General features: G+C 46.5%; 1 protein-coding gene and 1 long non-coding RNA gene across 4 annotated transcripts in view; one reads left to right on the top strand and one right to left on the bottom strand.

Moving 5' to 3' along the window:
• LOC117357288 overlaps positions 1 to 22609 on the top strand; it is a 101895-nt gene that overhangs the window by 29953 nt on the left and 49333 nt on the right. The gene's annotated exons all lie outside the window — the stretch shown is intronic.
• ARHGEF39 (Rho guanine nucleotide exchange factor 39) overlaps positions 1 to 22609 on the bottom strand; it is a 127451-nt gene that overhangs the window by 55852 nt on the left and 48990 nt on the right. For all 3 annotated transcript variants that reach the window (XR_004538779.1, XM_033937598.1, XM_033937591.1), the window contains exon 3: positions 14041 to 14135. Coding sequence is in view for 2 of the 3 variants with exons in the window: in XM_033937598.1 (XP_033793489.1) it covers positions 14041 to 14135 (95 nt within the window). In the remaining variant the exon portion in view is untranslated. The remainder of the gene's footprint in view (positions 1 to 14040; positions 14136 to 22609) is intronic.

Here is a 22609-nt window from a genome sequence, read left to right as displayed (position 1 = left end):
TTTTTAAAGGTTGGAATCTTTGTATTGTCAGAGAATCAATTTGATTCACAATCCTTTGGTTTTCATTTCAATTTATTGGCAATTTATAATGTTTTAATGATTTCATTCATGGGCCGAATACACACATACTTTTCTCTGTCGCCGCACTCTTTGACCAAAAGATTTGTAAGCCTGCAACCACGTCAAGGTAGACTCTTTCAGCAGCTCCCCTCCCTCCCCCTTACCTTTGTGGCCAAGTCAAAATGATCTGCCAACAATAAAATTTTAAAAACACAAAGCACGCTGTACACAGAGAAAATGTTAATTATCATTTATATTCCGCGGGTTTTCAAAGAGGTCAAGGCAGATGACTTTATGCAATGTCACCTCAGTAACAACTATACAAAAATAGACAAATATTCCCCCTCCCTTTTTACTAAACCGCGATAGCGGTTTTTAGCGCAGGGACCTGCGCTGAATGCCCCACGCTGCTCTTGAAGCTCATAGGCTCCCTGCGCTAAAAAACGCTATTGCGTTTTAGTAAAAGGGGGCCATAGTGCAAAATATAGACAGCATATATAAATTCTCAAAACGGACACATTTTGATCACTAAATTGAAAATAAAATCATTTTCCTACCTTTGGTAATTTCATCAGTCTCTGGTTGCACTTTATTCTTCTGACTGTGCATCCAATATTTCTTCCCTTTTTTCAGCCTCCTGTATGCTTTCTCTCCTCCAGACCTCATTCCCTCCCCAAACTTTTTCTTTGTTTCACCCTGCCACCTTCTTTCTTTTTCTCTCTCTCCATACCCCCTTTCATTCTGTATGTCTGTCTTTCTCTCTCTCCGTGCCCCATTTTTCTTTGTTTCACCCAGCCCTCTTTCTTTTTTTTTTTTTTGGCTCCCTGTCCCCCCCCTTTCTTTCTTTATCCTTGCCCTCCCCTATGCCACCACCATTGGGAAAATGCTGCCACCGCCACTGGGGAATAGGCTGCCACTGCCGCTATTGGAACAGGCTGGTGCCGAGTTCGCCCTGCTTCTCTTCCCCACGGGGCCAACCAACTCTCGCCACTCGACATCAATTCTAACATCGGAGAGGACGTTCTGGGCCAGCCAGGCAGCGATTGGCTGGCCCAGAACGTCCTCTCCGACATCAGAATTGACGCGGGTGGCGAGAGTTGGTCGGCCCCACAGGGAAAAGCAGGGAGAACTTGGCACCGGCCTGTTCCCAATGGCGGCGGTGGCACTCAAGTGGCTAAAGAGACGCAGTTTGCCAGCCTAGGGAGAACACTGGAGGGTGGCCAGCTATGCACCCCCTTGGGGCGTAAATCCGGGGCAGTCCGCCCCCACCCCCACCTTGGTATGCCACTGTCTGTACCTCACTCCCTCCCTATGACCAAAAATTCTCCTTTCTTCTATTCCCCGTGTACACAACCATCTCTTTCCCTCCCTTCCTCTCTCCCAAGTCCTTGCCTTCTGTGTCCAAAAACACATTCCCTCCCCCACCTCAGCATCTCTTTCCCTCCCTTCCTCTCTCCCAAGTCCATGCCTTCTGTGTCCAAAAACACATTCCATCCCCCACCTCAGCATCTATTTCCCTCCCTTCCTCTCACCCAAGTCCATGCCTTGTGTCCAAAAACCCATTCCCTCCCACACTTCAGCATCTCTTTCCCTCCCTTCCTCTCTCCCAAGTTCATGCCTTGTGTCCAAAAACCCATTCCCTCCCCCACCTCAGCATCTATTTCCCTCCCTTCCTCTCTCCCAAGTCCATGCCTTCTGTGTCCAAAAACCCATTCCCTCCCCCACCTCAGCATCTCTTTCCCTCCCTTCCTCTCTCCCAAGTCCATGCCTTCTGTGTGCAAAAACCCATTCCCTCCCCCACCTCAGCTTCTCTTTCCCTCCTTTCCTCTCTCCCAAGTTCATGCTTTCTGTGTCCAAAAACCCATTCCATCCCCCACCTCAGCATCTATTTCCCTCCCTTCCTCTCTCCCAAGTCCATGCCTTGTGTCCAAAAACCCATTCCCTCCCGCACCTCAGCATCTCTTTCCCTCCCTTCCTCTCTCTCAAGTTCATGCCTTGTGTTCAAAAACCCATTCCCTCCCCCACCTCAGCATCTATTTCCCTCCCTTCCTCTCTCCCAAGTCCATGCCTTCTGTGTCCAAAAACCCATTCCCTCCCCCACCTCAGCATCTCTTTCCCTCCCTTCCTCTCTCCCAAGTCCATGCCTTCTGTGTCCAAAAACCCATTCCCTCCCCCACCTCAGCATCTCTTTCCCTCCCTTCCTCTCTCCCAAGTCCATGCCTTCTGTGTGCAAAAACCCATTCCCTCCCCCACCTCAGCATCTCTTTTCCTCCCTTCCTCTCTCCCAAGTCCATGCCTTCTGTGTCCAAAAACCCATTCCCTCCCCCACCTCAGCATCTCTTTCCCTCCCTTCCTCTCTCCCAAGTCCATGCCTTCTGTGTGCAAAAACCCATTCCCTCCCCCACCTCAGCTTCTCTTTTCCTCCTTTCCTCTCTCCCAAGTTCATGCTTTCTGTGTCCAAAAACCCATTCCATCCCCCACCTCAGCATCTATTTCCCTCCCTTCCTCTCTCCCGTCCATGCCTTGTGTCCAAAAACCCATTCCCTCCCCCACCTCAGCATCTCTTTCCCTCCCTTCCTCTCTCCCAAGTTCATACTTTCTGTGTCCAAAAACCCATTCCCTCCCCCACCTCAGCATCTCTTTCCCTCCTTTCCTCTCTCCCAAGTTCATACTTTCTGTGTCCAAAAACCCATTCCCTCCCCCACCTCAGCATCTCTTTCCCTCCCTTCCTTTCTCCCAAGTTCATGCCTTGTGTCCAAAACGCACTCCCTCCCCCTTTTGTGTTCCCCGTTTGTCTCCCAGCCCATCTTGGCAACTTTCTCAGCAAAATGTAGCTCGAGCCGCGTAGGCTTGTCTTCTATTTCCTGCCTGTCCCGCCGCGCACACATAGCCGATCGGAAATCTTCCCCGACTTCAGCGCTGATGTCGGAGGGCGGGCTTTGCTTAAGCCCTCCCTCCGATGTCAGCGCTGACGTCGGGGAAGATTTCCGATCGGCTGTGTGAGCGGCAGGGCAGTCGGAGTAGAAGGCGAGCCTCGCGGCTCGAGTTATATTTAACCCCGTGGGTCCCCCATCGTCCCCGTTCAGCTCTCTCTCCTGTGCACCCCCTGGTAGTACTGCCCTGATGGCGGCCCTGCGCGTGCCAGCTGCAAGGCCTTTGCGTGCCACAGTTGGCACGCGTGCCATAGGTTCGCCATCGCTGGCCTAGACCGTTAACAGATAAGACTGTAGAAAGCAGAACAGGGTCTTGTTTGGTCTTCTTTCCCACCCACCCTCCCCAAACTCCCATCCCCAACACATCTTTCTTTTCTTTTTTTTAATAAATTTTTCAATCATTACATTACAAAGATAATGAATAAGGAAAAAAGGAAAATATTACAATACATAAAGGAAAACACATCATTTCAATATTTCCTTTCAAGCCCACAATACGGAGGTGTCACATTGACAATCCAGAAAAAAATAAAGGTAAACAGATGAATAAAATATGAGTCTAAAAACTTAAACCCAAATTCAATCAAACATATCACGGGCAAAATTACATTTATTTCTCTAATATCTGTTAAAGGTAAACAGTAATTATTTCATTTCTCTAGCCAGCAGAAATTGTTGCAACTGAATTGGGTCCCAGAACATAAATTCCGTATCCTGCAATTTAACTAAACATTTACATGGAAATTTTAAGTAAAAAGTTACCTCCAGAGCATTCATCCTGGATTTTAATTTCATAAATTCTTTCCTCTTTAATTGGGTGGCTCTGGAGACATCTAGAAAAATTCTAACCAAGTCTCCACAAAACTTTGTCAATCTATTTTTAAAGTATAATTTCATTAGTAGTGCCTTATCCATCTCACTCATGCAGGTTATTACCAGGTTATTTACTATTTATTAGAGGTTATTACTATCCTCTAGAAATTCAGTCAAATTTATTTCAGGTGATACCAGTTAGACTCAAGTTTTTTCTGATGAATATAATAGTAATTATTAATAGGAAAGATCTCAGCATTGGGTAAACCCAGTATCTTCTTTAAAAAAAAATTTTAATAAAATTTCAGGTGAAAGCAGGTGGGTTACTGGGAAATTAACCAAGTGGAGATTCCTTGCTCTAAAACAATTCTCCATTATTTCTAACTTAGGTGTCCTTTTATCAAGGTGTGGTAGGGGTTTAATGTGCAGAATACCACGCGTTAAACTGCCTGCCACACTAGTCGCTAATGCCTCCATTGACGAGGCATTAGGTTTTGGCTTGCCATGGGGGTTAGCGCGTGATTAAATGTCCGACGTGCTAATCCCACTAGTGCACCTTGATAAAAGGAGCCCCTAGAGTTCATAACACAAGAGTCTTTAACCGCTGAGGTAGAAACAGTTTGCAAAGTGGTGACTTGTGATTCCACAATGCTCATCTTCTTATCCAAAATACCTAAATTGGAATCTACATTCTCCATTTTATGAACAACTGTTTGTGGAAAGACCACTGTCTGTCTTACTGTTGACCTCTGAAACCACTCCACTCTAGTTATTGCTAACCACAAGTCTTTAAGTGTAATATCTTATAAATCTTCTGATTTGGAATGGAGCTCCGAATCACTTGACAATTCAAGTGGCTTGGGAATTCCAGTAAAGACAATTTTATTAGTATCACATAGAAGAGCTTCTGAGTCAGTAGGATTAGTGGGACTAGCTTGAGACCCACGTATACTAGATATTGGTGGAAGAGGAGGATTTCAATTGAGAGTTCTTAATGAAGCTCCAGAAAGTGAAGATGACTCCATTGAGAGAGCTGTTGTTGAAGTATTATCAATAATTTTAAAATGTTTATCCATTGGGCCTGTAGTTGCTGGAGTAGAGCTTTTAGGTTTAGGTTTAATTTTCCTTTTTCCCATATTTTATCGAAGAAACAGTTAAAGTTCATATGGGTACCTGGATATAGATCTTTCCAGTTCCTCTGCTCCTCGTGGTTCCCAAGGGGCCTGACGTGCCCCTTAGGGCATGCCCCTTTGGCCACATGGCCGCGGCTGCACTAGCTGTTTTATGTTGGGAGAGATGGACCCACTGACGTCAGCGGTCCGTCTCTCCAAGTGCCTGCCCGAAAGCTTGCACCGGTCTCAGCAAGAGTTGAAGATGAAATGAGGTAGGCAGTAGCGGAAAGCTAAGGGGCTGCAAACAGGTCCTCTCCAGTGCCCAACAGCACAATACGGCTCCCACCCCCAACACATCTATTAATTTATTGTTAATTATTCCAATTAAGAAAACAAGAGGGAGGTTTCTCATTACAGAAAAGTTTCATCTGCTAATGATTGCCCTAAATAATTTATTTACACTTGTTGAGAAGTAAACATTAAATAATATAATACACCAGATAATCTTAAGGTTCGTTAATTAAACTAAGATGAAGACAGCAAGAGGGGTGCTATGGAATGTTGCTACTCCTTGGGATTTGACCAGGTACTGGTGACCTGGATTGGCCTCCGTGAGAACGGGCTACTGGGCTTGATGGACCATTGGTCTGACCCAGTAAGGCTATTCTTATGCTCTTATGGAATCTTTTGCAAAGATGCTGAGAGATTATTTGTGTGTGCTCAGTTCAAAGAGCTCCGTGCTCTCACAGAACGTCTGATCTCTTGAAGCTAGAGCGGCAGACATGCTGGAGTTGAAACAGAGAGATTTATAGAGACCTACAAGGACATAGCAGCAAAGTCTCACTTCAGGCTGGCAACTCTTGGGCTGCCTTAGAGGAGTGAGATCACTTAAAAGGAAAGCATTACACTGGTGAAGCAGGAAGTGAGCCAGGACCTACCCTCCAGGGAAGAAAGGTTAGGACAGCTGTTTTAGCTGGTGATTCAATTATTAGGCATATAGATAGCTGGGTGGTTGTCTGGAGTTGTTGGCCAGCCTTGATCCCATCCGCCTGGCATTGGTCTTACTTCCCAACCTCTGAAGCCAAATTTCACTCCAGTTTTGCTTAAATGTATTTTTTAAACACTTCCAGATAAATTTGATTAATCTTAACATGCTACGTAATTTCAAAATGTTAATTCTTGTAATGTAAATTCAAGTTTTTTGTAATATCGCTGTCTGTATACAGTCACTTCCTCTGTAAACCGCTCTGAACTGTTTCTGGTATTGCGGTATATAAAAAGGAGAAATTAGGTTCTTACCTGCTAATTTTCTTTCTGTTAGCATGTATAGCTCCTTACAGATGAGCATTATATCTCACTGCTACCAGCAGTTGGAGACTGAGATCAAACTTGTATATCAATATAGCTTCCCTCTAATAATCCAGTCTGCCGAATAGCCAAGCAGAACCTAGGAAAAATCTTAACTGACAACAGTAAAATACACTGAACAGGAATGTAAAAACAACAAACATCTGTAAACAACTGTTGGAACATGTGTTGAACTTTATCCTGGAAAATAAACATTCCCACAGCTCACCAGCTAAGTCAGGTGAGCCATAGCTGCTGTTCTTAATTTTCCCTGGCCCTAGAAAAATACTAGAACCCACAGAAAAAAATCAAAATCTGCACTCGAGCAAAAACGCGCAATCACCGCACAAAGAGAGATGGGGGGGAACTATACCAGTCTACAGGCTAATAGAAAGAAAATTAGCAAGAAAGAACCTAATTTCTCCTTCTGTATCGCCTGGTAGACCGGAAAAATTCCTTAATGGGTACCAAAGCAGTACCCATTAAGGGTGGGACCCCGAAGGTCTGACACCAGAACACATTCATCGAATTCCGTGTCCCAACGCGCTTGAACATCCACATGGTAGTGTCTGACAAAGGAATGCAGAGAAGACCAAACTGCAGCCTTGTAAATATCCACTGGAGGCACTAGAGAAGTCTCAGCCGATAAAGCTACCTGACCCCTAGTGGAATGAGCCTTGAGAAATTCCGGAACATAGTAACATAGTAGATGACGGCAGATAAAGACCTGAATGGTCCCAACGCGCTTGAACATCCACATGGTAGTGTCAAGGAATGCAGAGAAGACCAAACTGCAGCCTTGTAAATATCCACTGGAGGCACTAGAGAAGTCTCAGCCGATAAAGCTACCTGACCCCTAGTGGAATGAGCCTTGAGAAATTCCGGAACATAGTAACATAGTAGATGACGGCAGATAAAGACCCGAATGGTCCATCCAGTCTGCCCAACCTGATTCAATTTAAATTTTTTAATTTTTTCTTCTTAGCTATTTCTGGGCAAGAATCCAAAGCTCTACCCAGTACTGTGCTTGGGTTCCTACTGCCAAAATCTCTGTTAAAACCTACTCCAACCCTTCTACACCCTCCCAGCCATTGAAGCCCTCCCCAGCCCATCCTCCACCAAACGGCCATATACAGACACAGACCGTGCAAGTCTGCCCAGTACTGGCCTTAGTTCAATATTTAATATTATTTTCTGATTCTAAATCCTCTGTGTTTATCCCACGCTTCTTTGAACTCAGTCACAGTTTTACTCTCCACCACCTCTCTTGGGAGTGCATTGCAGGCATCCACTACCCTCTCCGTAAAGTAGAATTTCCTAACATTGCCCCTGAATCTACCACCCCTCAACCTCAAATTATGTCCTCTGGTTTTACCATTTTCCTTTCTCTGGAAAAGATTTTGTTCTACGTTAATACCCTTCAAGTATTTGAACGTCTGAATCATATCTCCCCTGTCTCTCTTTTCCTCTAGGGTATACATATTCAGGGCTTCCAGTCTCTCCTCATACGTCTTCTGGTGCAAGCCTCCTATCATTTTCGTCGCCCTCCTCTGGACCGCCTCAAGTCTTCTTACGTCCTTCGCCAGATACGGTCTCCAAAACTGAACACAATACTCCAAGTGGGGCCTTATCAATGACCTGTACAGGGGCATCAAAACCTTCTTCCTTCTACTGACTACGCCTCTCTTTATACAGCCCAGCATCCTTCTGGTAGCAGCCACTGCCTTGTCACACTGTTTTTTAGCCTTTAGATCTTCGGACACTATCACCCCAAGGTCCCTCTCCCCGTCCATGCATATCAGCTTTTCTCTTCCCAGCATATACGGTTCCTTCCTATTATTAATCCCCAAATGCATTACTCTGCATTTCTTTGCATTGAATTTTAGTTGCCAGGCATTAGACCATTCCTCTAACTTTTGCAGATCCTTTTTCATATTTTCCACTCCCTCTTCGGTGTCTATTCTGTTACAAATCTTGGTATCATCTGCAAAAAGGCACACTTTTCCTTCTAACCCTTGAGCAATGTCACTCACAAACATATTGAACAGGAACAGGCTTCTGCTTCAGAAGATAAGCTGAAGCAATAATCTCCTTGATCCAGCATTCAATAGTAGCCTTAGAAGCGCCATCTCCCTTATGAGGACCCGCTAGAAGGACAAAGAGATGATCTGATTTCCTGATCTCCTGGGTCCTCTGCATATAAGAGTGAAGGACCTGACTGACATCCAACTTGTGCAGCTGTCTCTGCTCAGAAGAGCCCTCCCGGCTACCCAACACCGGGAGGACCACTGCCTGATTGACATGAAAAGGAGAAACTACCTTTGGCAGAAAGGAAGTAACAGGCCTCAAGACAACCCGCTCCCTAGAAAACTCCAAAAAGGGAGCACTATAAGAGAAAGCCTGCAGCTCAGAAACACGTCTAGCTGAAGTAATGGCCACCAAGAAGACTTTTAAGTGTAAGGTCCTTCAAAGAGCAATCGCTCAGCGTTTCAAAAGGAGGGTGCACTAGAGCTGACAGATCCAGATTCAGATCCCAAAAAGGAACAGAGGGTCGCACAGGAGGCTTGAGCAACTTGGCCACCTGCAAGAAGCGAATCATGTCAGGAATGGCAGTCAAATGCTGACCTTTCACCAACCCCCGAAAGGCTGACAAGGCCACAAGCTGAACCCAGAGAGAAGACCAAGCCAGTCCCCTAGCCAGGCCATCCTGCAAAAACTCTAGGATGTTAAGCAGGGAAGCGCGAAAAGAGGATACTCCACGCGCAGCATGCCACTCCTCAAATAGACGACAAACCCTCACATATGCCCGAGAGGTGGAAAGCCTCCGGGACCCCAAAAGAGTTGAAATCACTATCTGAATACCCCTTCTTACCTAGGCGACTCCTTACAAGAGCCAAGCCGTAAGACAGAAGGGACCCGGATCGAACATTGAACTGGGACCCTGAGTCAGAAGGTCGTCCAAGAGAGGCAGAGGATGAGGATCCACCACCAGATGCCTCACAAGATCTGCATACCACAGTCGTCGAGGCCAATCTGGAGCCACCAGAACCACAAGACCCGGATGGTGAAGTATGCGGAGAAGAACTCTGCCCACTAATGGCCATGGAGGAAACACATACAATAGTCCCTCCGTTGGCCATGGCTGAACCAGAGCATTCAAGCCCTCAGCCTGACCGTCTCTGTGACGACTGAAGAAGCGGGGCATTTTGATGTTGACACTTGTGGCCATCAGGTCCATGAGGGGCTGACCCCAAGACTGCACTATCAACTGAAAAGCCACGGGGCTTAGACACCACTCTCTGGGATCTAGCATGTAACGACTTAGGAAGTCCGCTTGAACGTTCTCCACTCTGGCTATGTGGGATGCTGATATTTCTTGAAGGTGCGACTCCGCCCAGACTATGAGCAGAGTCGCCTCCTGTGCCACCAAGATGCTCCTGGTGCCCCCCCCCTGATGATTGACATAGGCCACCGCCATGGCATTGTCCGATAGAACCCTGACTGACTTGCCCATCAGAAAGGACAGGAAGTATAACACCACCAGATGGATGGCTCTGGTCTCCAAGACACTGATCGACCAAGAAGCCTCCTCCGTGGACAAGGTGCCCTGAGCTGAGTGACTTAGACACTGAGCCCCCCCAACCGAGAAGACTGGCATCCGTGAGCAGCACCGTCCACTGCAGCTGATCCATACTCGCCCCAACAGATGGGGGGTCTGGATCCATCAACGAAGACTGCCCCAAGCTAAGCCCAGAAGCGGAACAGGGTGATCCAGACTGTGCCTCTGAGGTGACCACCTTCGAAGAAGAGCATACTGAAGAGGACGCATATGGGTCCGCGACCACCTCACAACATTGAGGGAGGCCACCATCAACCCCAAAACTTGGAGGAAATCCTGTGCCTGAGGACACTGGGACGCCTTATGCAGGCGAATCTGAGATTGCAATTTGCTTTCCCAGGCCTCCGGAAGGAAGACCTTCCCCAAGGAGGTGTTAAACAGCACCCCTAGATATTCCAGGTGCTGAGATGGAGACAACCAGCTCTTGGCAAGGTTGACCACCCGTTCAAGTGACTGCAGAAACTCCACCACCTGAGCTGTGACCCTGGTGCTCTCCTGGAACAACTTGGCTCAAATCAATCAGTTGTCCAGGTAGGGATGAACAAGAATGCCCTCTTTTCACAACACCGCCACAGCAACCACCATCATCTTGTTGAACGTCCGCGGAGGCGTGGCTGGACCAAAGGGAAGTGCACAGAACTGATAGTGTTGCCCCAAGATCGCAAAGCGCAGGAAGCGATGATGGGAGGCCCGAATAGGAATGTGGCTTCAGTCAGATCCAGAGAGGTCAGTAAATTCACCGGCTGAACCGCCAGAATCACAGACCGCAGAGTTTCCATGCGGAAGGAAAGCACATGAAGAGCCCTGTTGACCCCCTTCAAATCCAGGATGAGCAGAAAAGTCCTTTCTTTCTTTGGCACCACAAAGCAAATTGAGTACCAAACTGTGCCCCACTCCTGCAGGGGAACTGGAACCACTGCGCAGAGATCTAACATTCTTTGAAGGGTCTGGTGAAAGGCCTGCTGTCTCCACGCCACCTGCGAGGAAGAAGCGAGAAAACGGTCTGGCAAGGACCGGGCAAACTCCAAAGCATAGCCGTCCCGAATCACCTCCAAAACCCACTGATCAGACATGTCTACCCATTTTGGATATAAATCCCTTAGCCGGGCACCCACTGGAACCAAGACGGGCGCTGGCAAGGAGTCATTGGGCAGGGCGGGCAGCAGGGGACCTGTTGGGGCTGCTACCTGCACCCTGGAGGAACCCACGAAAGGACTGCATGCGCTGGAAGAACCTTCCTCGAGAGCCCAGGAGGCTGAAAAGGGGCAGCCCCTCGACCATGGCGGTATCGGCGGAAATCACGCCTACGCTCACGAGCATCGCCACCTCGAGCCAGCGCCCTAGGCCTATCCTCAGGCAAACGAGGCACTTTAGAAACAGTGAGAATCTGAACCAACCAGTCCAGGTCCTAACCAAACAAGAAAGATCCTTTAAAAGGAAACTTTCTCAACTTAGTTTTGGACGCCGAAGCCGCTGACCAAGCGCAAAGCCGCAAGGTACAGCAAGCTGCCACTGCAAACACCAACGACTTAGTAGAAGCTCACAATAGGTCATACATGGCATCTGAAAGATAAGAAGCACCCAATTCAATCTTTGCCACCTCGCGCTTGAGCAATTCCCAATCTTCCGTTTTACAATCAAGGACATGCTCGGCCCAGCGAAAGCACGCCCAAGCCACCAGCCTGCCACACATCGCTGCCTGGACCGCCAGAGCTGTCACATCAAAACTCTGTTTAAGGAGGGACTCCAACTGACGCTCCTCCGAGTCCTTTAAGGCCGCACTACCCTCAACAGGCACGGTATGCCTCTTAGAGATGGCCGAGACCACCGTGTCCACTACAGGCAACCTCAGAGTGTCCCTATCCCCTTCAGGAATGGGATACAGGTGGGCCATGGAGGGCGCAAAACGAAAGGGAGCACCTGCCACTGTGGGAGCATAATATCCCGAATATCCTGATGCATAGGAAAAAAGCAGGAAGCACAGCGGATCTCCTTAAGCAAGGGTTCCACCGTACGCGGGGGCTCTGACATGGTGTCCTCAAAGTGCAAAACCGAGGAGACCTGAAGAATTAACTCATGAAGCTCTTCCCATTGAAAAATGCACACTACAGACGCATCTTTCCCAGCTGGGGGTGCTCGAACCCCTCGCTGGCAGAATCCAACCCCCCAAGAGGATCCTGGAAATCTCCCCAAGGGTCCAGGTCCTCATCAATTACATCTTGCTCCTCTGGGTAAAAATCCTCATCCTAAGAGATCCTCGGGCGTTTGGATGAGGAGTAGAGGGGGGCAAAACCGCCGCTGTGTGGGGTCACATCGGGGAAGACGTTGAGGACAAAAAAAACCCCTGAGACCCCCGGAGTGGACACGGAAGCTCCAGCCGCCAGCACATAAGCTTTACAAAGTGTAACATAAATTCAGGGGGAAAGACCCCCAGTGGTCCCAAGGGACTCCCTGCCCCAGCAGGGGACCCTGCCATACCTTGCCCCTGTATTTCCAGAACAGAGGGAAGTTCAGCTGAGGTAACTGAGATGAAGGAGGAGGTTCCCACTGAAATTGGACCTGAAACTGCCAAAATCGGAGCTCCTGTGGCCTGCTACGTCTGAAAAACCTGGGACTTTACTGACACTGAGGCCAAGGAACCGACCGACATGAAGAGGGAATCCCCAGCCGGTCAGGCAACAAGGGAATCCTTTTCTTCCTGACTGTTGGCAGCTGGGGAACCCTCTGCGTGGGCTTTTGGGGAAGCCTGGGCTTCCCCACGACCCAAAGCCAACTTGCGAGGTACATGCGGCAGGGTGCCCTGGTCATCTGCTTCCGACGAGGCTACCTCACCTCACCCCGACCTGCACAACGCTTGCACAGGCTGGCCACGAGTACCTCGCTTCTGGAGCACAATGAGTACTTTGACTTAAGGGCCACCGTGTGAGCGGACCACTGGTCTGATCCAGCAGCGGCAATTCTTATGTTCTTAAAAGTGCTCATTGTACTGAAAACCACCCTAGCTGAAAGAAAAGTGCCGGTTAGATGAGAAAATACAGTAAAAAGGCAGTTTTAAAGACCATCTCACCTCAGGATTTTTTTTGGTTGTTTTTTGTTTGTTTTTTTACAGAATAGACTCCACAGTTTCAAAGCTGACGAAGCAGGGGGCCAGGCCGCCAGCTGAGGCACCTCTACAAAAATGTAGGGAGGTGGAGGAAGGTGGGGGGAGGGACCCAGCAGAAGACCCGCTGAGTTTAACACCCATGAGGTCGGACGGATCCCCAAACAGGACCTGTCTAAGCTCTATCTGACACAAAAGGGAAACCAGGAGTCCAAAAACAAAGTTACAACAGTTCTAAGAGGGGAGCCGAATTAGCCTTACCACTAGCTACCGGAGACTAAAGAAGACTGGATTGTTAGGGGGGAAGCTATACTGATATATAAGTTTGATCTCAATCTCCACCTACAGGTAGCAGTGAGGTATAATACCCATCCGTAAGGAACTATACCGGTCTACCAGGTGATACAGAATAAAGTTATTATTAAATTGTATTCTATCTAGCGATCCTATGTATATCCCAGGCATTCTTGAATTCCATCACCGTTTTCTTCCTCTAAGCAAGCATTCAGGTATCTGTGAAAAAGTATTTCCTGACCCTGCAATCTCAACTTATGACCTCTAGTTCTACTGCTTCCTCGTCTCTGAAATCCTTATGCAGGTCCCAGTCAATATTCAAACTTTTGGTAGAATGGTATTAAGCAAAAATAAAATCTATCATTACTCCTGTTATTGAAGTTGCCACCATATGTTGTCTTGGTGTATAGAAATCTGAATGAATACAAAGGAATCAAACAAATGATCTGATTTTGCAGAGTATCACCAAACAGTCCATAAGTTTTTCATTCATCACATAGGAACCTGGGAGGCTGGGGGGGGGGGGGGGGGGAGAGGAATAGGAAGAAAGAATGCTCTGCCAAAAACTAAGAAAGTAACCCAGGGTTATAAAATCCCTCCCAAATTTCTGGGGAGGGGAAGTGTAGCATGTCTTTGGAATTTGGGGCCCTTCAGTTCCATATTTCTTGAGACACTGAAGGGAGAGAGGGTATCCCAGTGTTACATGGTTCCTCTCATGAGATATAATGAGGGTGGGGGTGGGGTGAGGCAGGATTTACTTACTGATTTGCTTGGCATATGGACTGAAGTGACCCAAAAATCCTCTCTCGCACATCCTGCTGTAAGATTCCCTTTGCTTTGAGAATCTGCACAAAGTACTGAGGAAAAATTCAAGATAAAGATTAATTTGTTCTTTGTCAAAGTTATGACTTATATTTCCAGATTTAAAATACCTTGACAAGGTGTGAACAACAGAAATAAAATGAACGACAGTGTAATGGAGGAGTGGTCTAGTGGTTAGAGCAGCTGCCCCTGTTGATGTGACTACAGAGTTCTTAAGAGAGCTGGAAGCTCTAAGGCAGGGAAGAGCAGAAGTAGCCCTCTGGAAGGAGCCCTATTATGAGGCTGGTAATCTGAACACCAGCAGTGAAACACCCAAGAGGCTCCTCTTGAAGACCCAGAGGCCTCCAACCAGCACCAGGAGCTATCAGAGGAATAAGGCCTACAGGATGCGATCGGCACCAGGGGCCAAGCAGAGGAGCAAGGCCTCTGGGGTAAAATCTGCACTAGGGGTCCAGCAAAAGTTAAGGCGCTCTAGGAGTGACCAGTGGAGGAAGATAGCTCTTGGGACAGCAGTCCTCAAAGCCCAGGAATGTTTCCAGGAGATTTCAGCAGGAGCAGGCCCAGCCAGCCTAGAAGCCCAGGGGCGAGATCCACTGTTTATTTCTAAGAAAAACATTAAATTTGTTTTACTCCTTGGGATCATGCCAGGTACTTGTGACCTGGGTTGGCCACAGTTGAAACAGGATAATGGGGCCCGACGGACTTTTGGTCTATCCCAGTATGGCAACTCTTAAGTTCTTATGTGAACTGGCAAGGAGAGGAGGGACTTAGACACACAGACATGCCCATACACTGACTTAACTGAGAAATTGAGAGAATATAAGTGTCAGCCTAGCATTGCTAACTGTCATCATTTTCTGTTGGCCTAATCAAGGTCAGCAGAGGCCTATGGGACATGACTCTGGAATGTTGATGCAGATAGACCCTATATTCTCCTGCACAGAATTCACATACATTAAGCATCCAGCCAGACTAGATCGTTTATCAAGAAGATAGGCTACTTGAATGGGACAAAGAAGCCAGTCACACTAATTCCATCTACCATTCCTGCAAGTGTCACACCTTCCTTATCAATTAAACTAACCATTGTTTCAAACAGTTTACAAATTATAAACAGAAAGATACTGGGAAATATAATAGATTCTATTTTTAGAATAAGATTCCAACCTATTAAAGCCTCCTCGCTGCAACACCTTCTCTCTCTCTCTCTCTCTCTGGAGCCTGGACCCCCCCCCCCTTCTCTCTCTCTCTTTCCTCTGGACTCTTGCTCATCTCTCTATCTTCTCACAGACACAGCCTCTCACCTATCCGGACACACGTTAATGCTGGTAAACTGTCCTCTCCCTCGCACACACAGAAGCAATCTCTAAATCCACTCGGTATTTGTAAAGCTTATTTCTATTTATTTCTGTCAGTGGTGCACCTAGCATATGTGACTCCGGGGGCCCATCATTTTTTGCCACCCCCTCCATCTGTACGAAAAACATGATTTTTAGTAACAAGGAAAAGGCAGCATCATACATATGCAGTGAGCAGTACAACATCAATACACCCATTGTAAAACTAAACAAGCCAGATTAGTACAAATCAATCCCACACCGTCAATCCTAACAGAAAACCATGTCTTTCGAACACACAGAACACAGAAAACACCTTCGCCTAGTATGGAATATGTCATCACGAACTAACCCCTCCCCCTTTTACAAAACTGTAGTGTGGATTTTAGCCACGGTGGTAACAGCTCTGACGCTCATAGAATTCTGAGCATTCTAGCTGCTACCACCACGGCTGGCGCTAAAAAACGCTCCACAGTTTTGTAAAAGGGGGGATAAAATAGAAATACTTTGACAAATGTTAAATTGAACCAGCAAGAAGCTGGACTCTGCATACAATGCAACACCACAGAAACAGTGACACATGGCTCCTAAAGCAATAAATAAATAGAAAATTTTTCTACCTTTGTCTTCTCTAGTTTCTGCTTTCCTCATCTTCTTGTTACTCTCTTTCTTCCATCCACTGTCTGCCATCTCTCTGCCCCTATATGGCATCTTCTCTCCTATGCCCCTTCCAGAAACTGTATGCCTCCCCCTTCCGTCTCTCCTTTCACTCCCATTGGTCTGGCATCTCTCTCCTCTCCTTCCCTCTCCCCTGCAATCCCTTTCTTCCCTCATTTTCCTTTTCAATTTATTTTCTGCATCCATCTAGATTACGTTCTTACTACCTTCTCATCAATTTCCTTTTTTACTGTCGCCACCTCTTTCCCTCACCCCCTCCAGTATTTCCCTAACTCAATCCTTTTCCCCCCATCATGTGCCCTCCTTTTATTTATCCCCTCCTTCCATCATGTGCCCTCTTTCTCTACCCCTTCAATCTAGTACCTTCTCCTCTCTCTGTCCACTTCCATCGTCTGCTCCCCTCTTTCTCTCCTCCCATTTCCTTCCTGCATTTGCTCCCTTATCTCTCCCATCTGTACTTCCATCCAGCATAGGCTCCCCCTCTACCCGTCACACTACCATCCAATGTCTGCCCTTTCTCTCTCCATCCACCCCTCTTCAATCAGCATCTGCCCCCTTTCTTTCCCTCCGATCCAATTCCATCCAGTATCATTCCCCCTTATGTCTCTTTCCCCTTTCCCTGTACATCAATTCCATCAGCACCACCCTTCCATTCCACCCTGCCCCCTTTCTCTCCCTGCACCACTCTTTCATTCCAGCAGTCCTGCTCCTTTCTCGTGACTCCAGGAAGTACTTCTTCACCGAAAGAGTAGTGGATCATTGGAACAGACTCCCACTCCAGGTGATAAAGGCCAGCAGCGTGATGGATTTTAAGAGAAAATGGGATACTCACGTGGGATCTTTAAGGGAGTAAATTCAGGGGAGGGGATACTTGGAATGGGCAGACTTGGTGGGCTATAGCCCTTTTCTGCTGCTTTTTTCTATGTTTCTATGTTTCTATGATGACTGTAGCTGCCAGCTGCTGGTCCAACCCACTCTGACATACTAGGTCTGGAGCAGAGTCGGCAGCTGCATGCTGGAAGGTCCCACAATGACTCCAGGCTTTGCTCCGGAAGAAGTTACGTCAGAGGGGGTTTATCCTGCAGACGCAGAGAGTTGCAGCAAGGACCCACGATGACTGCGTCTGCCGGATCCACCCCCTCCGACATATCTTACTTCTTCCGGAGCAAAGCCGGCAGACGAGTTATCGGGGGACCTTCCTGCACCTCAGCGCAGCTGCTGACTCTGCTCTAGAGCAGTGTTTTTCAACCTTTTTACACCCGTGGACCGGCAGAAATAAAAGAATTATTTTGTGGACCGGCAAACTACTAAGATTGAAATTTAAAAAACACATTTCCGCCCTGTCTCCGCAAGCTCAGTCCCCACAAACCATCTGATCCCATCCGCATAAGTCTCAGTTATGATTTTATATTGAACATATTTTATTAATAATAATAACTTTATTTTTGTATACTGCCATACCCCGAAGAGTTCTAGGCGGTTCACATTAGTTAGACAGAGATTACAAGTGGTTACATATCAAATTGATCATAGAGTTGCAAACAGCAGGAGAGAGTAGTTACAAGTGGTTACATATCAAATTGATCGTAGAGTTGTGAACAGCAAGGAGAGAAGTAGGGGGGAGAGGAGGGAGACGGGGGAGATGGGGGAGGGGAGTAGATCAGAAGGGGGGAGGAGGAGGATAGAAAGGGGCATTCAGTGTCTTGGTCTCGGAATAGGTGAGTTTTGAGTAATTTTCTAAAGTCGAGGTAGTTGTAGGCCTTGAGGACCATTTGGGCTAGCCAAGGGTTTAATTTGGCGGCTTGGAAGGCGTAGGTTTTGTCGAGGAATTTTTTTGAGTGGCATAGTTTTAGGGAGGGGAAGGCAAAGAGTTGAATTTTACGGAAGTTCTTATAGTTGTGGTTAAGGGTGAAGTGAGGGGTGATGTAGCTTGGGGATAAACCAAATATTGTTTTGTAGCAAAAACAGGCGAATTTGAATATGATTCTGGATTCTAGAGGGAGCCAGTGGAGTTTGTGGTAGAAAGGGGTGATATGGTCCCATTTTTTCAGGTCAAATATGAGGCGGACAGCAGTGTTCTGGATCATCCTTAGTCTCCTAATGGTTTTCTTTGAGGAGCTCAGGTAGATGATGTTGCAGTAGTCCAGTATGCTGAGGATGGAGGATTGTACTAAGAGGCGGAATGAAGAATCGTCGAAGTATTTTTTTATGGTGCGGAGTTTCCATAGTGTCGAGATACTTTTCCTGACTGTGATATCAGTGTGTTTCTCGAGGGATAGATGTTTGTCCAGTGTTACACCCAGTACTTTTAAGGTTTGTTTGAGGGGGAATGTGGATCCTTTTACTTGAATTGTGGTGTCTTTGATTTTATCTTTGGGGGTTGCTAGGAAGAATTTTGTTTTGTCTGGGTTTAGTTTTAATCTGTAGGATAGCATCCAGAGTTCTATCTAAGTATGCTTGTGAGGGAGTTAAGGAGTTCTTGAGTGAAACTGGTTAGAGGGATGACTATGGTAATGTCGTCCGCGTAGATAAAGAATTTTAGCTTGAGGCTTTGCAGGAGGTTTTCTAGGGAGGCGAGGTAGATATTGAACAGGGTGGGGGACAGGGGGGAGCCCTGTGGCACACCACAGGAGTTTTCCCAGGAGTAAGAGAGAGAATCGTTTTTAAATACTCTGTAAGATCTGTTCCGTAGGAACCTGTTGAACCAGTTAAGGACCTGGCCGGAGATGCCAATGTAGGCAAGGCAGTCTAGGAGAATGTCGTGGTCGACTAGATCGAAAGCACTGCTCAGGTTCAAACTGGTCAACGACCTCTACAACCTTGAAACTCTCACCGACACCTGTGTTAATGAATCCACTTTAACCGCTAACACCCTTGCAGACTTCTTTAACACAAAGATACAAAAATTAAGATCATCAATATCTGCCCCAGCCAACCCCCACGGGGACTTCCCAATCCTTCTAAACTCAGACAGGCCCAAACTAAACCCAGGATCCAGAACAGACCTAAGCTGGAATCAATTCACAAATATCGACTGGCCAACCTTCAATACATATTTTAACAATTATTCTAATTCCTTCTGCAGACTGGATACCTGCCCCCCTAACATTATGAAAACTGCTCCAATCCATTTTAAAGCCAATATGTTAGCATGGTAAACCTATTACTAACCACTGGCAGTTTCCCAGCAGAACAAGGCCACATTTCAATAACTCCTATCATAAAAAACAAGAAAGAACCATCAAGCACCCCATCCAACTACAGACCTATCGCAAGCATCCCGCTATTCACCAAAATAGCAGAAGGGGTGGTAAACGCCGAACTTACCACATACCTAGAAAAATTCGATATCCTAAATGACAACCAATCAGGCTTTCGCTCCAATCACAGCACCGAAACCATCATAGCCTCCCTCCTAGACCACATACACACACTCTTTAGCCTGGGATCCAGTGCCCTGATTTTACAGTATAAAAAGAAACAATATTCTGTACAATTGTCATTTTATAAATATAAATATACAGAGCAAGGACCAACAAAACCTCTGTCTCCCCTCCCCTTCACATATATCCCCTCTACTATCAAGAAAACTGAACTAGCCAAATTATTATAGAATGCTACACAGAAATATCATGCTAACAGAATACTGCAGTCACACATGACAGGAATAGTGTTAGGGGAATGCCCCTTGGTCCGAGAGAGCCCTAAGCCAGCTGGAAGCTAAAGAAGCACTGCCTGAGCTTTGCAGTCCCCAGTTATGTCTCTAGCAGGATACATATTTCAAATTTGATATATTCTAATGACAAAATAGAAATAAAATGATTTTTTTCTACCTTTTGTTGTCTCTGGTTTCTGCTTTTATCTTCTTTTTACTCTTTTCCTTCCAGCGTCTGCCCTGTCTCTTCAATCCAGCATCTGCCCCTTCCAGAAACTGTCTGTCTCCCCTTGCCATCTCTCCTCTAGACCACCCCCCCCTTTGGTCTGGCATCTATCATCTTCCCTCTGTTCCCTCATAGTCTGGCATCTTTCTCTTTCCCTCCCCCCTGTGGTTTTTAGCATCTCTCTCTTCTCATTTCCTCCACTCAGATCTGATATCTCTATCTCCTTCCCCGTTCTCTGGCATCTCTCTCTCTCTCCTCTCTCTCTTCACTTTCCTTCTCTGGTCTTCCTTCTTTATTTTCTGCGTCCATCTAAATTAAATTCATTCTTACTACGCAGTCTTCAAATTCCCTTTTTTCACTATGTCTACCCACAGCATGCCACCCCTTTCCTTCACCCTCCACTATCTCACTAACTCTATCTTCTTCCCCCATCCAGCATATGTCCTTTTTCTTTATCCCTCCTTTCATCCAGTATGTGTTCTTTCTCCACTTCCATTCAGCATTTGCTCTCCCTTCTCCCCACTTCCATCATCTGCCCTCTTCTCTATCCCCACTTTCATCATCTGCCCCTTCTCTCTCTTTCCCCCCACTTCCATCATCTGCCCTCTTCTCTTCTCTCTCCCCCTTCTCTACACTTCCATCATCTGCCCCTTCTCTCTCTTTCCCCTCACGCAAGACGAGCCTAAGACAGGAGGTGAAGCGCTTGAGGAGCATCAGGGAGGACGAGGCCTTCATCGATGAGGTCATCCAGGAACTGTCCCAGATCACCGAGCAGGAGCCAGGCAAGATCATCCTCGAGACGCCCAAACTGACCAAACCTACAACTTTGGCACCAACGACTGGGGTGCAGGAGGAGGATGGGGACGCTGACTCCTGGCAGCTGGTAACCTCCTCCACAAGAAAACACGGCAGACCTTCTTCTTTTTCTTCTCCTGTCTCCTTCTCTTGCACACAGGGCAGCCCTACATCGACCCCACTAATAACCTTGAGGAACAGATTCCAGATACTACAGGAAGGACCCGCGAGCGAGGCACATGAGGTCAACCTTCAGACAGTCCCAGTTCCAGAGACAACTGATCAGCTCCCCTCAAAGAAGCGCAGAGTAGTAGTCATTGGGGACTCCCTGCTGAGGGGCACCGAGGGACCAATCTGCAGACCGGATATGCAGTCGAGAGAGGTTTGCTGCCTGCTAGGAGCCAAGATCCGGGATGTAACCGCCTGCCTGGACCAACTCATCAAGCCCGAGGACTACTTCCCCATGCTCCTTATTCACGTTGGTATGAACGACACTGCCAGGAACACCCCAGAGAACATACCTAAGGACTTTGGAGCCCTGGGTGAGAAGCTGAGGCAGATGGGAGCGCAGGTGGTCTTCTCCTCGATCCTCCCTGTAAGAGACAAGGGAAGAGCCAGGGAGGAGTGTATCCAGAGGACGAACGAGTGGCTACATGAATGGTGCAGGGACATGAACTTCGGCTTCCTGGACCATGGAGAGGCACTAAAGGGACTGCAGGGACCAGATGGACTCCACCTGACAAGGAGAGACAAGAACGTCTTCGGACATCGACTAGCCCACCTACTCCGAAGGGCTTTAAACTAGGTAAGTTGGGGGAGGGTACCCACTCATGTACTAGCGCAGTAAGTTTCAAGTTCAAGTTTCAAGTTTATTTGGATTTGATTAATCGCTTTATCTTAATTCAAAGCGATGTACAACTCAAAATACAAGTTAAAAGTAATACAGATTAAGAGTGTGGACAAAACAAACAAAACATTTTTGACAATACCAGAAACAATTACGGTAAGGGAGGGATAGAAGTTACATTTTCATAAAAAGGTGGGTAAAACATTTAGGGAAAGTACATAAGGGAAGGAAAAGAGCATAATCTTGAAGTTATTTTATAGTAAAATTATTGTTGACTTACAAAGGCGTCAATAAATAAAAAAGATTTCAGGTTACTTTTAAATTTTCCTAGGTTAGATTCTTGTCTTAAATAATAAGGTAAAGAATTCCAGGTTTGGGGTGCGGTAACAGAGAAAATATATTGACGTCGTGTGTTTATAATTTTGAGAGATGGAATTGTTAACAGATGTTGATCAGTGGATCTAAGAGTCCTATTTGTTTTGTAAGGGATTAGAAGATTATAGATAAAGGCCGGAGTTTTAAAAGATAAGGATTTGAAAGTAAGAAGGCTAAGTTTATAGATGATTCTGTGAGCAACAGGAAGCCAATGAGCTTCCTTGAGAAGTGGAGTTACGTGATCAAATTTTTTTGCTTTGAAAATGAGCTTAACAGCGGTATTTTGTATAATTTGTAAGCGTTTAATTTCCTTTTGGGCTATGCCTTTGAACAGAGCGTTACAGTAATCTATTTTTGAGATGATGAATGAGTGGATGAGAATATTGAGGGATTTATTATTAAGAAACTGAGCAACAGATCGAATTTGGCGAAGCCTAAAAAAAGATGATGATATAATATAGCTAATATGATTATGAAAGGAAAGTTTATGATCAAAAATAACTCCTAGTATTTTAATATTTATTACTTCTTGTAAGGAATGATTCTTGATAATAATAGGGAATTTAAGTTTGGGATTGTCTTTCCACGGAAACAGC

The sequence above is a fragment of the Geotrypetes seraphini genome, chromosome 1 (assembly GCF_902459505.1).
Source record: "Geotrypetes seraphini chromosome 1, aGeoSer1.1, whole genome shotgun sequence".
NCBI classification, from domain to species: domain Eukaryota; kingdom Metazoa; phylum Chordata; class Amphibia; order Gymnophiona; family Dermophiidae; genus Geotrypetes; species Geotrypetes seraphini.
The sequence above is the reverse complement of the archived record's forward strand: the minus strand, read 5'-3'. Positions and strand labels throughout refer to the sequence as shown.